This window comes from Protopterus annectens, chromosome 6.part1, assembly GCF_019279795.1.
Source record: "Protopterus annectens isolate FY-2018-M chromosome 6.part1, PAN1.0, whole genome shotgun sequence".
NCBI lineage: Eukaryota > Metazoa > Chordata > Ceratodontiformes > Protopteridae > Protopterus > Protopterus annectens.
In genome coordinates this window covers 165,375,844-165,391,874 of record NC_056738.1, presented here as the reverse complement: position 1 = coordinate 165,391,874, position 16,031 = coordinate 165,375,844, and the positions used below count along the sequence as shown (strand labels likewise).

Sequence of the window (16,031 nt, the reverse complement as noted above, 5' to 3'; positions counted from 1 at the left end):
CTAATGTTCAGTATGTAAGAATCTGCCATGCTTCCACTAAGGGGTCATATCTGACTTTTCTTCTTGTTATTTGACACAAATGTCTACTACTATCACTTACTATTCAGTGTTTTACGTGCACTCTGTACAGCTGACCTGATGTGTCCCCTTTGTGTACGTTTACGTACATGGATGGTACGTATCAGTACCTTTTATAGTTTTAGCAGTGTTCTGCTAACCTTAGTACTTTTCTACAAACTACTTTTTGCAATTGCTTCCCCACTGTCTGCTGCTCATCAGATTCCCTCTTCATCTTTAGACCATTTTTTACTTCATGGATGAGAGCCAGCTGAGAAGGTGTTTTCATCAAGGCAGCCATTAGGTGTGGTTTGAAGTTTTTCTTTGTTTTCATCCTGGTGCTATCCACATTCACTTGGTGAGGCAAATAGGGGGTACTAATGACTGACCACAAAAAACATTCTCTTATTTTCACAAGAGATTTTCCAGCAAGCTACATTGTCCCTCCCATAAAAAAAAGCAAAAGTGATGGTTTCTGCAGACTACACCAAGGAAATCTCACTGCCCTGTGTGCTGTTGAGTACACCCTGATTCCTCTGCCTTTATGCCTAGCTCTTCCAGTAACAGGGCTGCAAATCAAATCTTGGATTTATGGGATATAGTGAAGGATCCATCCATCTGCACTATGTAGTCAAGTAGCTACAAACCTGTTTTACTCACTGTGTGCACCATTGATCTGGGGGTCTGCATTATAGCTGAAAAGTGTTGTGGCTTTGGATCAGTTCACTAACATAGTTATCAAATTTAAAAGTAAAAGTAAATAAAATCATTTTTGCTTATCAGGATACTGAGCTAAGAATTATGATGGTCAGTTACTTGGTGAAAAGATCTATCTGAAAAACATTTTAAGTAGCTGCTATAATTTCAGGTGGCAACATTTTTCAATTATTAGTGTCTGTATCCAACTCATGAGATAAAATGCACAAAAAAATGCTTTATGATAGTCTTTTTCCTTTGAAAATGTTCAAGTTTAAACAACAAAAGGCCTCATCTCTTTTTCGATTAAAACACTTGGATTCCAAAATTAATTCTGTTGATTGAGTTCTGGTGCTGTTATTGTGACAGTTATGATTTATTTATGACTTGGACATTTAATATTTGGCTGAGAAATAGTAGCTTTTACTCTAGAGGAAGTTACAAATAGATTGTAATAAAGAGATAGAGATAGAAAATACTCATATCTAACATAACATAGAAATGGCAAATACTGTTTAAAATCATTATTCATTATTGGGCTCTGGAAAGCTATACATTTGTATGTTGATTAACAGGTCTGGACTCTAATGTAAAAGGTCATGAACAAAATTTAAAGGAAATGCTGACAGTATGCTGGCATCAACAGTCACATGTTCCAGAGATGAATTATCTTAAATTGAGCCATTTAAATAACAATGACCACTATTCTGTTGGGATTTAAAGGATGCTACTCCAAACAATGTTCCTTATGTAGTTGTGGTATGCTCTTATACACAGGTAAAAACAGGGAAACAGTAGCAGTTCACATTTTTAAAGTTAACTGGCTAATGTGGACTAAGATATAAAACATGAAGACTCTGACACAACATAAGACTTAGGCAATCAACCTAGTCTGCAACAATTGGTTAATTCTTCTCATATGTGCATTTCCCTATTTCGTTAGTATGCTGCAGGTTGAAAAGAACTCATATTCTGTGTTATGTTACCATGCATAAGCAGTCTTGTGCTTGTTTGGCTTTGCCAAAAGTATTTGGCTCCACCATTTTTCAATTTTTCAACACATTCATGACCTTGTTTTGTAAAAAGACTACATTTCTCATGATAACTGAGTCATTTTCATTCCATGTTAGGTTCTGTCAAATTGTTCTTGCATGTGTTTTTCTTTCCAGCCCAGTCCTCCTAGTGGAATGCCCTGGGGTAGCATTTCATCAACCATCAGCCACAATACTCACAAAATTCTTCCACTATGATTTTTCTGCTTGATTATTTAGGTTGGGCTGTCATAGCAAACATGTTGGTTAGTGGAGGGGGCTATAGTCTTCTTGACTGATGGTATAGAGTGTATTTTCATTGGGCGTGTCATGGTAGTAGTCAGAACATATGCAAACGCATGTGTGAGTCATGAGATACAGTATAACCTTCCACCATGGGCAATGTATATTCTTACACAACACACCTTTCATTTCTTAGATTAATACTTTAGAAAAATTGTCCATGTTTTGACAGGCTTTCAAACAAATAAAAAAAATGCTAGCCAACCTGGCATTTTGAAAAAAAAAACATTAAAGAAAACGTATAACTTAATAAGATAAAATCATGATAAAGATGAACTTTTTTTAATTTAAATTGTACTTCATGGTATTACTTAGAAAAATTATTTTTAAAAAGTGCACTCTGTGCCATATATAGAATATGCTTGGCTACCCCTTTATCTCACTGGGTGGAGAAAGTCATCAGTAAAATGTTCAGTCCTTATAACTTAAGCAATGGGTAGACTAAACCTGGATTGGCAGTGGTGTAGGTCGATACAGACTGATATTTAGATGTGTCTGTTTCTGAATGGCAAAGCTGCCAACAATTGCAGTGGTTTCATTGAGTACTTAACATTTTCATCATTTCTCCTTTCCCCTCATCTCTAAGGTGTATATAATTAAAACCTACAGTTTGTCTTCTCATGACTTCTCATACAAGTCCTACACTATTCTGCTTAATCCCATCTCTATACCTTTCACATTTTGCTCTGGCAGATGTCATACCTCCATATCTGAAGAAGTGCTACAAAAGGATAGAAACTGATGTGCAGGTGTGTGTGTGTGACTGGCTAGGTTTTTCAGTCAATAAACCCTTTGTGGTGCATGTGAGGCTTTCACTATGGCAATGTTTTCATACTAAACTTTAAGGTAATGAGCAGTCCTAATAGTATTTCTGAAGGTATTGTGCCATATTGCTTCTTAGATGCTCTGCAACTTCTATTTCCAGTGACTTACAAGATCTAGTTTATAATAATATCATCTTTGTCTTTTTATTCGGAGTATTTCTTCCTTCATATATATTTTTTTGATTTACCTTCCTCCTGAGGGGCATTACGTAATATTTCCTTGTATTATGTCTAAACTGTCAAGCATTTGATGATAACTCTAGTTTTATCAGTGTATACATCCTGCTCTCCATGCAGCCCTGTGTATCACTTCTGTTTCACACTGACATTTTATGTACAGTGAGACATGCGTTTGCTTCCAGTTTCCTCACATTAATATCAGCAATACGGCTCTTAAACATGGCATGATAATCGTATCAGACAACAAGTACTACTGGTGTTCTTTGAAAAGCTACAAGAGAGTGATGTGCTTCAGAAAAGCTAATACAGTAGGTGACTAAGGGGGTAATAAAAGCCAAGAGAAAGGAATGATTTCACTGGTAACTGGTTAAACTTTTCTCATTATGTAGAGTCACCAATTACCAAAACATTTCCAAGAGTGGATGCATCCATATAAGCCTTAAGGGTTTGTGGCATGCAGCCTTGTGACTCACTGAAGTATGGGTAATGGTTGCTGATGTATGTTTTGATGATGAAAAAAATGGCCTGCTGGCTGAGATTTCTTAGTTCTAATTGAACAGAGCTTAAGGAGTGGCTTATTTATTACTTTAGCATAAGCAGCCATACATCTTAACCTCTTAGTGTAAGAAATCTAGACAAAGCCAAAAATAATTGGGGGACAAAGGCTTTGCCCTTATAAACTTAGAAAGTTGACAGAATAATAGAATTTACATTACTGTGGATTTTCTAAAGGGTATACAGTCTGTAACTGAAATGCCTGGCATTAATTAACGCAACTTCAATCCTCAATGATTTGCCTGGAAAAAAAACACATAATTTATATGAGCACCAGGCCAAAAATATGAGGACAAGATCTTGACTTTCAGCAAAATCAGGACAGTTGAGAGCTACTAAATGCAATACAGATGCTTTGTGCTACTGTGGTGGACATGCATTGCTTACTGAATGGGTAACACTGTGAAAGGGAGGCCTCCAATTTCATTAAATACTTTCACCTCTCACAAACTGACATACTTCGGTAGCGGTTCTGCACTACCTCAAAACGTAAAGTGCTCTCAGGCTGGCTATATTAGGAGAAAGAGCTAACTGCAACTCATTAGCTAAAATGCAAGGGTACTTGCTGATATACAAATGTAATAAGGTAGTATCATAGCTGGAATAGGAATTAAAGCAGCATAGTACGTATGACCTTTACTTGAATTTCAGTGGTGCAGCAGATTGCAGCTCATCCAAAAACTGAAACAAGATAAGCAAACAAGCTCACTTACATAATGAATCGAATCCCATTTGCTAGTAGCAGAATTTCATGTTGTGTGCTCTCAGCAAGAAAGTCCAGAAAAACTAGTACAATATGGTACATACAGAAAACTGTACAATAATACTAAAGTAATAATTAACATTAGTGCCAATGGTATGTAGTACTATTTTATATTACAGCTGAGTGGAATGAGCGCAGGTCTCACAACTGATAGCATCAGCACAGCAGAAGGACAGCGGATGTACAGTTGTCATGATTAATTTAACAGTGCACTTGCTGAGCAGCGTAAGCACAGATGCCACAATTTCTCAAACCAAGAAGTAGAAGAAAAATCAGTGCAACAATATAAAAACAACGTGGTACTGCAATATCACTTCAATTTGTATACACAGTTATGTTAGAGAACTTAAACTTTGGTGATGCATTTTTTCAGTATTACAGTTATAGTGAAAATATAAGTTATTGATCAGTGTGGTAAGAAAGGAAAAACATTGCAGCAGATTTGAATGGAAGAATCATAACCCAATTATAACTCCAGCAGTATAACAAGGGAAATATTAACTGAACAGTGTTTTAAGGAAATAAAATATGGTGCAGAAGGTGAGGATGGGTTGGGACAGCACAGTAAACACTTTACATCACTTGGATATGAATTTCAGAAAGATGCACACAGGCTATTTTATCCCATGGACCAATAGCCAACACAAACTTGTAAAGAGAGATTCCAGAAAATGAATACTGAAAACAATGACAACAAGAGTTGTGGTGTAAAGGATAAAACCCTACATATTACCCAAGTGACCCAGGTTTGATTAGCAGTTCAAGCATCCCAGGTGCTGGCAGGCACTGATGCTCATATCTATCCTGGGGGGGGGGGTGTTGCTTGTTTAGGCATTCTCTGAAGGTGAGGTGTAGGCTAAAGACTGGATTAGCTTTCAGTTGGAATAGATATATGCAGGTTAGAGAGAGATGGGGAAGAATAAGGGTAGGTCATTAAAAAACAAAACAAACAAAATAAAACAGGCAAAAACAGTTACTGGCATGACCCCCCCCCCCCCGGATGCCCCTAAGATCAATGCCAGCACCAGTTCTGAGTCAGATAAAGTCCAGGCAGTGGAAGGAGGAGCTGATAGACTTAATGATGGAAAGCGACAGTTGGACAGCTGGAAAATATAAAGCAAAAAAGGCAAGGGCACTGAAAATTCCCCTTCTCCACAAGAGAAAACTTGCTAAAACTGTTCTAAACATAAAAAGATGGCAAATAATAGAAGTCTAATTTTTTTATATAAAAAAGGCATTTTACTGGGGTTAGAAGGATCACATCAGTTCACTTCCAGTGATTCAGTCTCTCAGGTAAGATACTTTGCATAGCTCAGCCCAAACAAGGGCAAAGCTAGCAGTGTAGCAGAAGGCATGGCATCACATTAATATAGTTAAGATTCATTTATATCCAACAACATGAATTTTCTGAAGATCATCCACTGTGTGCAATAACTACATTATTATTTTTGCTTACGCATGAAGATACCTGACTCCTTATGCTGTCCTTTATTACGTACTTTCATTTGATTCATAATTCTAATTTAATTGTAACTTATTTATAGTCTGAATATTATAACATGGTATTTTATTTTTTTTTAATTCAGGCTTCTGTAGTGGAACACAGTTCCCATCAATCAAATATGGCATCCAGTTCAGAAAACCAATTAGATGTAAGAGGTAAGTGTTCCTTTCATTTTGCATTAAATAATTCATTAATTAATCCACAAAGGCATTGGAAAATGTATGGAACAAGAAGAAAAATGATATTATGAAGGCAGGAATGGAGAGGAGGCACAAATAACTGAGGAACTTAAAGTAACAGAGTAAACTGATAAAATGACCATCAGGGAAAGGAAGTAATGCAATTTAATTCCAAAAAGATCCTTATTAAGATGGGAGATATAATCCCTCTGATTTGTTCTGGATTTATGCTGGGGCCTAGTGTACAATGGCTAAAATATTTGCCCAGAAGATACCTCAGCATCCTTGTAATGTGTCAAACAACCTCAGCTGATTGCTATCATTACAAGTGGTTGCACTCTGAGATCCTCACAAATTGCTGAATTCTTTAGTGGATCCAGACATTCAGGTACTTTGGGGTCTTGCTTGTGGAAGAAGGTAGAAAAGACAGGATGCAGATGGATGCAGTAGAAATTCAGTACTACAATAGCTGTAGAGGACAGTGGTGGTAAAGAAAGAATTAAGTCATAGGACAAAGTTCTCAGTTACTGGTCAGTTTATAACTCCATCCACAGCTAAGATCATCATTTTTGAGTAGTGACAAAGGATGTGATTGCAGACACAAGTGGTAGAAATGTAGTTTCTATGCAGAGTAGCTGAACTCAAGTTCTGTGAAATCATGATGAGACTTGTATTACAATAGCAAAAATAAACAATATACTGTCACTGTATTCTCACAGCTTGGTAGGAACAAGGGGGGGAAATCTTTCCTGAAATTAAAAGCATGTTTATATTCCTCAAGTAATTAATAGCATTTTCAAAGCCAGATAGGTTATTTTTTCTATTTTTTTGCCAGACTTTTACAGTTGTTACAACTTGTCTACATTTCTTAAAGGAGGTCACAAGCCTGTTCTTATACTGCACCCACTTTTTTAGCTTTTAACTGCTACATTAATATTAGCAGTTGTGCACACCATACAGGGTTCAGCTAAAGCAGCAGAGGGAAGGTGGATTAAGATACTGCTAAAGCAATCCACTTACATGATACATTATTAGCTATAATCAAGGCTGACTGACATAGAGGATTTACTCATGTCCACTTTTAGTTTCTGAGAAGTCTATTCACAAGTTAGTATCCAGACAGTCATAGCTAACCTGTTTTTGTCAGGTAAGATCCATCAAAGTGTGATATACTAAGATAGTGAGGAACAAACGTTCATAGTGCACTGCTTTCCCTTCTTCTTCTTTCAGCTTTTCCCCATTAGGGGTTGCCACAGTGGATCACCTGTCTGCTCACGATTAGCAGTGAAGTTTTCCAACCTTCCACAGAAGGCACACACACACACTCACACATAGGGCCAATTTAGAGTGTCCAATCCACCTACAGCATGTCTTTGGGATCTGGGAGGAAACCGGAGCACCTGGAGGAAACCCACGCGACCACAGGGAGGAGATGTAGACTCCGCACAGAAGGTACCCCAGCCGAGAATCGAACCAGAGAACCTCTTACTGTGAGGCAGCAATGCTAACCGCTGCACCACCCTGGCCACCCAGTGCACTGCTTTCCCTATGAATCCTGTTACTACATTATTTGGTAACAGTGCTAGCTCATACCTCCTCCTTGACATTCTCTGGCTGAATTCTGCTATCACCAAACCAAAGACCAATGTAAGTAGCTTCTGCTATCCCTATCTGACAGTTGTTTGCCTTTATAGTCAGCCCAGCCATTTTAATGTGCTCAGAATCTCTTAAACATACCACACATATGCCTGACAGAACTGACTAAAAATTGAACTATCATCTATGTGAGCAAGGTCTAGGATATGTTCTGACAGTCTTTGGGAAGTTGCTGGAGCGTTTTCAGCTCAAAGTACATTTTGCAGAATTCGTACAACTCAAAAGGGTAACAAATGCTCACCTTAACATTGTTGAAGGGGGTCAAGGATAGCTGCCAGTTGTGCTTAGTCAGGCCAGTAGTGTTCACTATCCTAAGGTTTCAACTGCCTTGGGTGTGGGGTATACATCTGCTTATGGGTAACTGTTTAGTTTTGTGAAGTTTATACAGAATATGGTGTCACCATCATTTTTGGCAGCAACACCAGCAGTGAGGCCCATGCAACATTACATTCTTGAATTACCCCCAATATCTCCTGTAGTTCCTTCTACATAATTTTCCTAACTTGCTGAGGCATACTGTAGAGAGGATATTTGAATGAATTCTGGGTTCCTGTACCCACGTGATGGTGTACTAGCTGAGGACACCCTGACTTAGCAGTGAACATGCACCCAAACTCCCATAATACTACTCAGAATTCCCAAAATCCCAAAACTGCCTAGCAGACAGCTGAGGTGACAATATTACCTTATCTACTGAGGTATCAATCTGGGCCTCAGTGATGAGTACTGCCACCAGATCTCTTCTAATTTCTTTTGTAACCCACCGCATTTACTAAGTACTAGTGTCTGTCTGTCTGTCATGTGTGGCTTCACCACATCAATGTTGCAAAGATTATGTTTCTACCTCTTGCCTGGCAACTTTACCACATAATTGTCATTTCCTGCCTTTCTTTTAACAGTGACAGGATCCTCCTCCTTAACAGCCTGCAAGAGTTGTCCTATGTAGGACATGTTGTCAACAAGAATAAGTGCCATTTATTTATTGTCTGACTATGCATATCCCTTGGCTCTTGATAGCTAGTCATGCCATAACTTTGCTCATGTGGTGACTCTATGAATTCCTAACCTTGGTCTTAAAATTCTGCACAGACTTCTTGTAGGTATTGCATGAATCACATTTATGGCCCCACTGATCACAACTTATGTCTAGTGACCCCATTACCATGTGAACATAAAATGCTATAAATATATAGAATTTTAAGCCACCTCTTCTGTAAACAAAGATGAAATGATATAATTACTTACCCCACTCATACGTAAACAGATCTGTGAATGCTGTTAGCATAATCTTGACAGCAGAGTTAAATCCGTCCACCAAAACATTTGTTTGTGGATGACAGAGGTAGTTTTGACTGTTCTACCTCAGTACTTCCACAAAAAAGTTAGCAGGTCTGACATGAGGTTAACCTTTCTGTCTGTCAGTGTTTCCTGGGGAAAATCCTCTACTCTGAACATTTGTTAGACATCATTTGCAGTATGTTTTTGTATCAGTAGAGGACATAGCCACTACTACATCTACTAATATAGCTCTCAACTATTTTCCGATTTTGAAGAATTCCCCTGATTTTGCCTCATAATTTTACCCTGTCCCTCATAAACCTTTTGATTTCCTGGTAATTTGCTTAAGATTATAATACTTAAATACAAGATATTAGAGTTTTATAGGTTCAAAGGTACGTACTAGACTAGCTGCCCTTGTGGGCCATTTTAAGCCTAGCCAATTTCCCTTTTTATGCTCAATCAAAATAACCTACACCATTTTGTTATAGATAGGCCTTCCCCATCCCATGGTCAGAAGTTATATATTACTCATAATGAGAATAACTGAGATCATACCATAGATAATTTGAGGGGACCCACACATGGGGTAAAGCATCTAGGAGCTGCATCTGTGAATTAGTAGTACAGGGGGGTGTCTTGGGGTAAGTTCTCTGTTTCCCATCCATATATTTAAGTTTTACTTGAAAATGGACAGGGATGAACTTTGTTTTATGAGGATGGGGAGTCTGTTCCATAGTAGTGGTATCCTCCATGAAATATACCTGTCCTGCAACACCTTTTTGTTTATGTTGCAGAAGAGGTTTAGATCCGTAGACCCAGGATTTCTGATGGCATACAACTTACTGATGTTCAGTAAATCCATCAGTAATGGCTCGGAGAATGCCTTGTATGCTAGACACATGTCAACTTTTAGCACTCTGTAGGATACTGAGTATAGTGACAAGACTTTGAGTTGTTCCATGTATGAGATGTTTAGGCCTTGTATCCTTTTAGTAAAATATCTCTTTGGGAGCTCAAGTTGCTGCATGTGTCTGGACATACACATGCCAAAGGCAGCATTATATTCAGTGATTCACCTAAATGAGGGCAACTATGGCATTACTAGATCCAGAAACAATCCCTTTGTTTATTAACTGTGCAATATAAAAGGACTTTCTTACAACAGTAGTGCTGTATCATATTTCTTATTTTTCAAAAAAAGCATGTTGATGCAAAAACTGTTGTTAAATTAACTTTCTGAGTGAATTACAGTTACCTTTAAAAATGTCCCTGATTTTGAGCCTTTGCCCACTACTATTTTATTTTTTGGCTCTGTCCATGATTCTTCAGCAAAGTAGTTGAGAGTTATGTCTACTAACTTAGTATTTTAGCACAAAGATATATTTCTTTCCTGTAGTCCTTCAGTACTACAGTGACCTCTAATGTCCATGGTTATCCACTGAAATGGTTAATCAGTAACATGTAAAGGTTGCAAATAAGCCTTGGCTTTGTATCATGCTTTGCCATGTTTTTGACACTGCTCATACATCTTATAGTACTCTCTCACATTTTCTGCTATACCTGGCCAATTAAAAATTGCATAAACCTCCTTTTTGAATGACTTACGTTCAAATGATCTGAAAAAGTAATAGTATCATGGGAACTGGCCAGAAGAGTCCAATAGTAAGCTCTTGGGGCTACCAGCTGTTTAATCACATCTCATTTTAGTCCTGTGTCAAGAATCCTTTCTTGGTGCAGCAAGAAAAAAACAAAAAAAAAGAAAACAAAGGTCAACTCAAGCAGATAAATCCAGAGTCATTTATACCATTCAAACAATATAACACAAATTTCTCACAGAAACAATAGTTTAATAGTGAATTTAAGTTCAATAAAGCAATAAAACACTACATTTACTCAATATCTTTAGCTACAAAGCTTTCTCAAGTCAAATAGACAATTAAAGAGCAGAATATGTGATTATATGTCAGAAATATGTCCTTGAGTTGATATAAATGCATTAAGTATATACAGCATAAAGGGTCTGCACATTGTTTTGAAACTGCTGCAATGTAATCTGCACTGCTTGTTCTGGCTTTTCCACCAAGAAGTGTTAAAATAATTGGTTTATTAGCTGTTTAAAACATTCTTTAGAGTCTTCTTGCTGTTTTTTTTTACTGTTTAAAATTTTTTTTTAGTGTTTAACTGATATTTTTCTGTTGTGTTAAACATTACATTCTGTAGTGGTTCCCGTCGAATCTAGGGTAGCTAATAGCTGTAGCATAGTCCAGATGCAGGTTTGCTGCATCTGGGTCTGTTTGTAGTGGCTATTTGTTCTGAGCACATTTTCCAGGCCATCTTGTATTGGAAGAGGCCTTTCTGCACTCTAGTAAGGGGATTGTGCTGATTGGAACCTGTCTGGTGAAGGATGGTTAGTCTAGAGCTTGGAGTAAACATCCTCATTGGTCCTTTTGAACCTTTTCAAAGTTTTTTTTCTTCAAGTTTTTAGCTCCTGGTATTTCAGCCCTACATTTGAGCAGGTTTTTCTTGTTTGCACATCTCCCAGCACTGCTCAATGCCTTGCCATTGTACACCATAGCCGGACAGACTAATTCAACAGTTTTCCCCTTAGGTACAGCTGTAGCACCTTAGTGCAGCCCTCATCTTTACTACTTTCCTGGTCAAAGAAATATTTCTAGCAAGATGAAACATTAAACCCATAACAACTACCAACAGAAAACCCAGGCAGAAATATCCATCCATTGATTGATATTGAAATGCCCCCCTTAGTGATAACAGTCTTCAACCTAGCATTATGGTCTGTTGAACCACTCTTGCATCTCTTGCCAACTTTGTTGACTTGGGTCTCTTGAGGCAGTGTAGCAATTGCATCATATACACCAACAACCCTCTACTATTAACTCACTCTAGTACAGAGTTAGAGATGTATCTACACCAAGAATCTTGAATCCATGCTCTTTCACACTCAAAACAGTAACACATAAGAGAGTGTCAACCCACCAACCCCTACACATGGACATCGTACCACTACTCATAGACATAATACCCATCTAATACAAAAATCAACATATGTGAAGATTCTCTCAAAAAACCCACCGAGACACCAGAGACCTCCATAACAAAACTAACACAGTTTCCACTGCACCCATGACACATAGCAACACCAGTGTCTCACCTACTAAGCCCATAAGGCATAACACTCAAAAAACAAATGTACTAGTCATTGGAGACTCAGTAGTGAGACACGTGGATGTACCACTCACTAGGCTGGGCAAGAAGAAAGTCACAGCCAGTTGCCTGGTGCCAGGATTCATCAGATCATGCATGCACTCAGGTCTCTCAGCAACAAGTACCATTATGACTCTGTCATAATTCATATTGGAGTGAACAATCTGAGACAGAGAAGAAAGAGTCCATTTATCAAGCCAGGCAAATTATTATTTAGTGGGTAGTTTGATCAGTCTCTGTAATATAACAATCATACGCATATCCATAGAGAGTTGAGTTAAATAAAAATAAAATATGATTAGGAAATGGTAGGAATAAGATATGTTAAGAACAGAAAGAAAATAAAACTACTGGTCTTGCCAAAAGTTTAGGTGAAACCAAGTAGAAAAAGGCAGACCAGATTTACATGTTCCAACCAGCAGACCCAGCCCATCCTGTAGAATTCTAGTGTATTCCCAGACAAACCAAGAGGTACAGGCTTTCTGAAAGGCCTTGGTTTACTCCAAAGCTCCTCACTCTGAGCCATGTCTTCTACACTTCCCACAGGAGGGACCCTGGGCCATACTTACAAGGTGCACAAACCATCTCAACTTACTCCTTGTTATGAGAAGCTGCAATAGCCCCCTGGGGAGAAAAGCTCCAAATTATTACAAAACATTTTAAGAACAATAATTTTATAGTCTTCAAAAATAAAACAAAACTATCTGCAGATTAAATAATGGTAACAAATTAGGCAAAATATAAAAATATCGATTAAGAATCAATACAAATTGCATGACAATCATTTAATATTTAAAGACATTTTAGACAGTTTGTAGAGAAAATAAAGGTAAGAGTCTAATATAAACAGGATTTGCAATATGAAGTGAGGGAAAATGGTATATTTAGAGAGAAATTCAGGGAAGAGAATTTGATAGAAGTAAGGAAGTAAGTGAAGAAGGGCGAGTAAGAAGGTATAAGGAATGAAAGGGTTCTGGTTCACATATAGGGATATACCTTATCCTGGTTTTGAGCAAGGACAGAGATGTATTTTAGCTAGGAAGTCTTTCCGAGTGGTTTTGAAATATGGGAGGGAGAGTACTGAGCTGATGGATGCAGGTAATGATTACAACCAAGCTACTTCATGCTCAGTAGCGAACTGCTTCATTTCTCACTGGGAATCCCAGTCACTTACAAGCAACAAAGATGTAACTCTTGCTGGGTAAAAAATGGCTATAATGCAAATATTGGCTATTTCTATCATTACTATGGAGTACTTGAACAAGAGTGGAGACAAGTCACATTCTTGGCACAGTCCTGTGTCCACCATGAAACATATCTGACCTAACTCAAAAAATGTGGACATATCACTTGAACAGAAGATGCAGGAACTGCATGCCATGTAGTTTCAGCCCCTGGAACCCATGCTGTTATATAGAAAACCTAATATGGTATTCCAGGATATCTAGACTTTTTGTTTTCCCCAGGTCCACAAAATACATGTAGAACATATTGGCAAATTCCCAAAATATCTTGAAGTTGTCTATATGGACAAAGATTTGATTCACTGCTCCAGAGTTGGGAAGAAAGGCAAATTGATCTTCCCATGTGAGAGGTTCAGCTGTCAGATAATGAGTTTTTTCCCGGCATTATGAGTGTGAAATTTTCCACAGTGGCAATGAGAGTGTTGGCACTATAATCATAACATACCCTCCTGTCCTGCTTTCTGAGTACAGAGATCACCACTCTGTCTTGTCACTCCACAGCTCAGCTCTTGGCACAGTGGCCATGTCACAGAAGAGGATCTCATTTGCCTTTGTGATCCTGAGTTCTATGCCGGGATTTATTGAACCTTTTGTAGGACAACCCTAGGCAACTTGATCTAAAGGAAGGGTGCAAAGAGTGCTCCAAAACACGTGTTAGTTGGAAGAGTGAAATAGCCTTTTTCTGGTCTTTGTCTATCAGCCAGACCCCAGGAGCAAGGGTAAATGCAACATATAAGCACAATTTAAAGTAGACAATCAACATGTTTTGAGATGTAGAAAGAAATTGAAAAGCCAAGACAGGACTTCTATAGATATGGCTAGATCACATAAACCTTCCAAAGACAAGGACCACCAGTCTGAATAAGGTCACAGACCCTAGAGACATGAAGCAGGCTTCCTAACCACTGAGTCATTGTACTGTTTGTGGCTCAGTTAACGAATAAGAGAATCTTGTCAAGAGCAGGGATACACCAATGACTGTCTGAAGTCTGGTATGGGGCAGGGCTGCCCTGCATGCTACCAGTGACTTGACTTTAGATCCATATAGCCTAGTTAAGCTTAGTGCAAAGAAATGATGCATGGAGCCATTGTGTGTGTGTGTGTGTGTGTGTGTGTGTGTGTGTGTGTGTGTGTGTGTGTGTGTGTGTGTGTGTGTGTGTGTGTGTGTGTGTGTGAGTGTTTATATATGCTAAAGTGAAGGTTGAAGGAAATTTATTTTATTTTTTATTTTATTTGAAGTTTGTTTGCCAGGATGGTCCATTGGGCCAAAGGAGCCCATTTTCAATGGAGTCCTGGTGAGAATGGCTCCATAGATACAATATATAAAATAACAGGCTGTTATAGTACAAGAAGAGTACATGAAAACAAAAGCATATGATGATACAATTTAGAAGATGAAAACAGAAATTATATAACAATTAGTAAAAGTTTACAAATATATAGTCCCTATCATTGCTAACATAGATGTTAAGTCTATTACAATAATAAGTAGGTATTTACAAGTCAATTAAAACTAAAGAGCTATTTACAATCTGTAGGTTCCCACAGAGGAAATATGATCCTTGGGGGAGATATGTAGGTTAAATGAGGTAAGGGAGAGATGAGTTAGGGGAAGTAGAGACAGAGAGGAAAAGGGGAGGTAGATATTTGAGTTAGGATAAAAGGAGAAGGAAGAAGGGGTGGGGAGTAAAGTAGCTGCTGGGGACGCTCTGCAGGATGGGAGCATGAGCATTCCCAGAGAGATGTTAGGTGGGAGTTGAGCAGAGTTTTAAATCACTTGGGATGGCAATCAAATGAGAGATAGGATTGTCATGCCTTAAAATGAAGTGCTTAATGATAACGACAGTTTGTTGTTATAATGTGGAATGCCACCACGCTGCTGGGAAAGGACATAGTGGTTGTGCAAGAGTTACAAGTAACAGCTGGATATAGTTATCTTTAAATCTATGCACAGAACTGGTTTTGCAGCCAAACTTCTGAACTGCTGCTAGTCTCTCTTCTTCTCTATGTAGGGTTTCCAGGAAGGTGTGATACATATAGATGCTGTATAGGCAGAAGCTGTGCTAAAAGACAAGAGATCACCGCAATGCAACTATCAGCTGCAGAAAAGGAAAACTCTGTCTGTAGTTGTTCCATATATGCTAATAACTATTCAAAATAACGTTTCTTTCTTGGAGATTGTAAGTGTTGGCTCTTGTAAGACACTGTCTGCTAACTCTATAGTTCTTCTGGTAGACATCAATATTCACAAGAGGAATGAAAGTGATATCTGGATGGGTGTGATTAGACAGAATAGATACCTAATTTGAACTTGAGTGGTGAAGTCTTACCGGGCTACTGTGTTGTATTATTGATTGCCCGTTGTGAGTACCAGTTTGGAATACAATGCTGTTCATACGTGTGTACTTGGTATCATGCCACTGCAGATCAAAAGCTGATGCCAGAAACTGTCATGCCATCGATCTCAGATTCTCAGGTCAGGACAATTTCTAGGGTGTCAATTGACCACATCTTTGTGGCCGAAATGGCAGCA

The 16,031-nt window shown here is 38.3% G+C and overlaps 1 protein-coding gene across 3 annotated transcripts in view; it reads left to right on the top strand.

Annotated features, from left to right (window-relative positions):
* Positions 1 to 16,031, top strand: part of XIRP2 (xin actin binding repeat containing 2) — a 1,245,171-nt gene that overhangs the window by 1,087,557 nt on the left and 141,583 nt on the right. For all 3 annotated transcript variants that reach the window (XM_044075604.1, XM_044075601.1, XM_044075603.1), the window contains one exon: positions 5,996 to 6,068. In XM_044075604.1, coding sequence (XP_043931539.1) covers positions 5,996 to 6,068 — 73 coding nt within the window. The remainder of the gene's footprint in view (positions 1 to 5,995; positions 6,069 to 16,031) is intronic.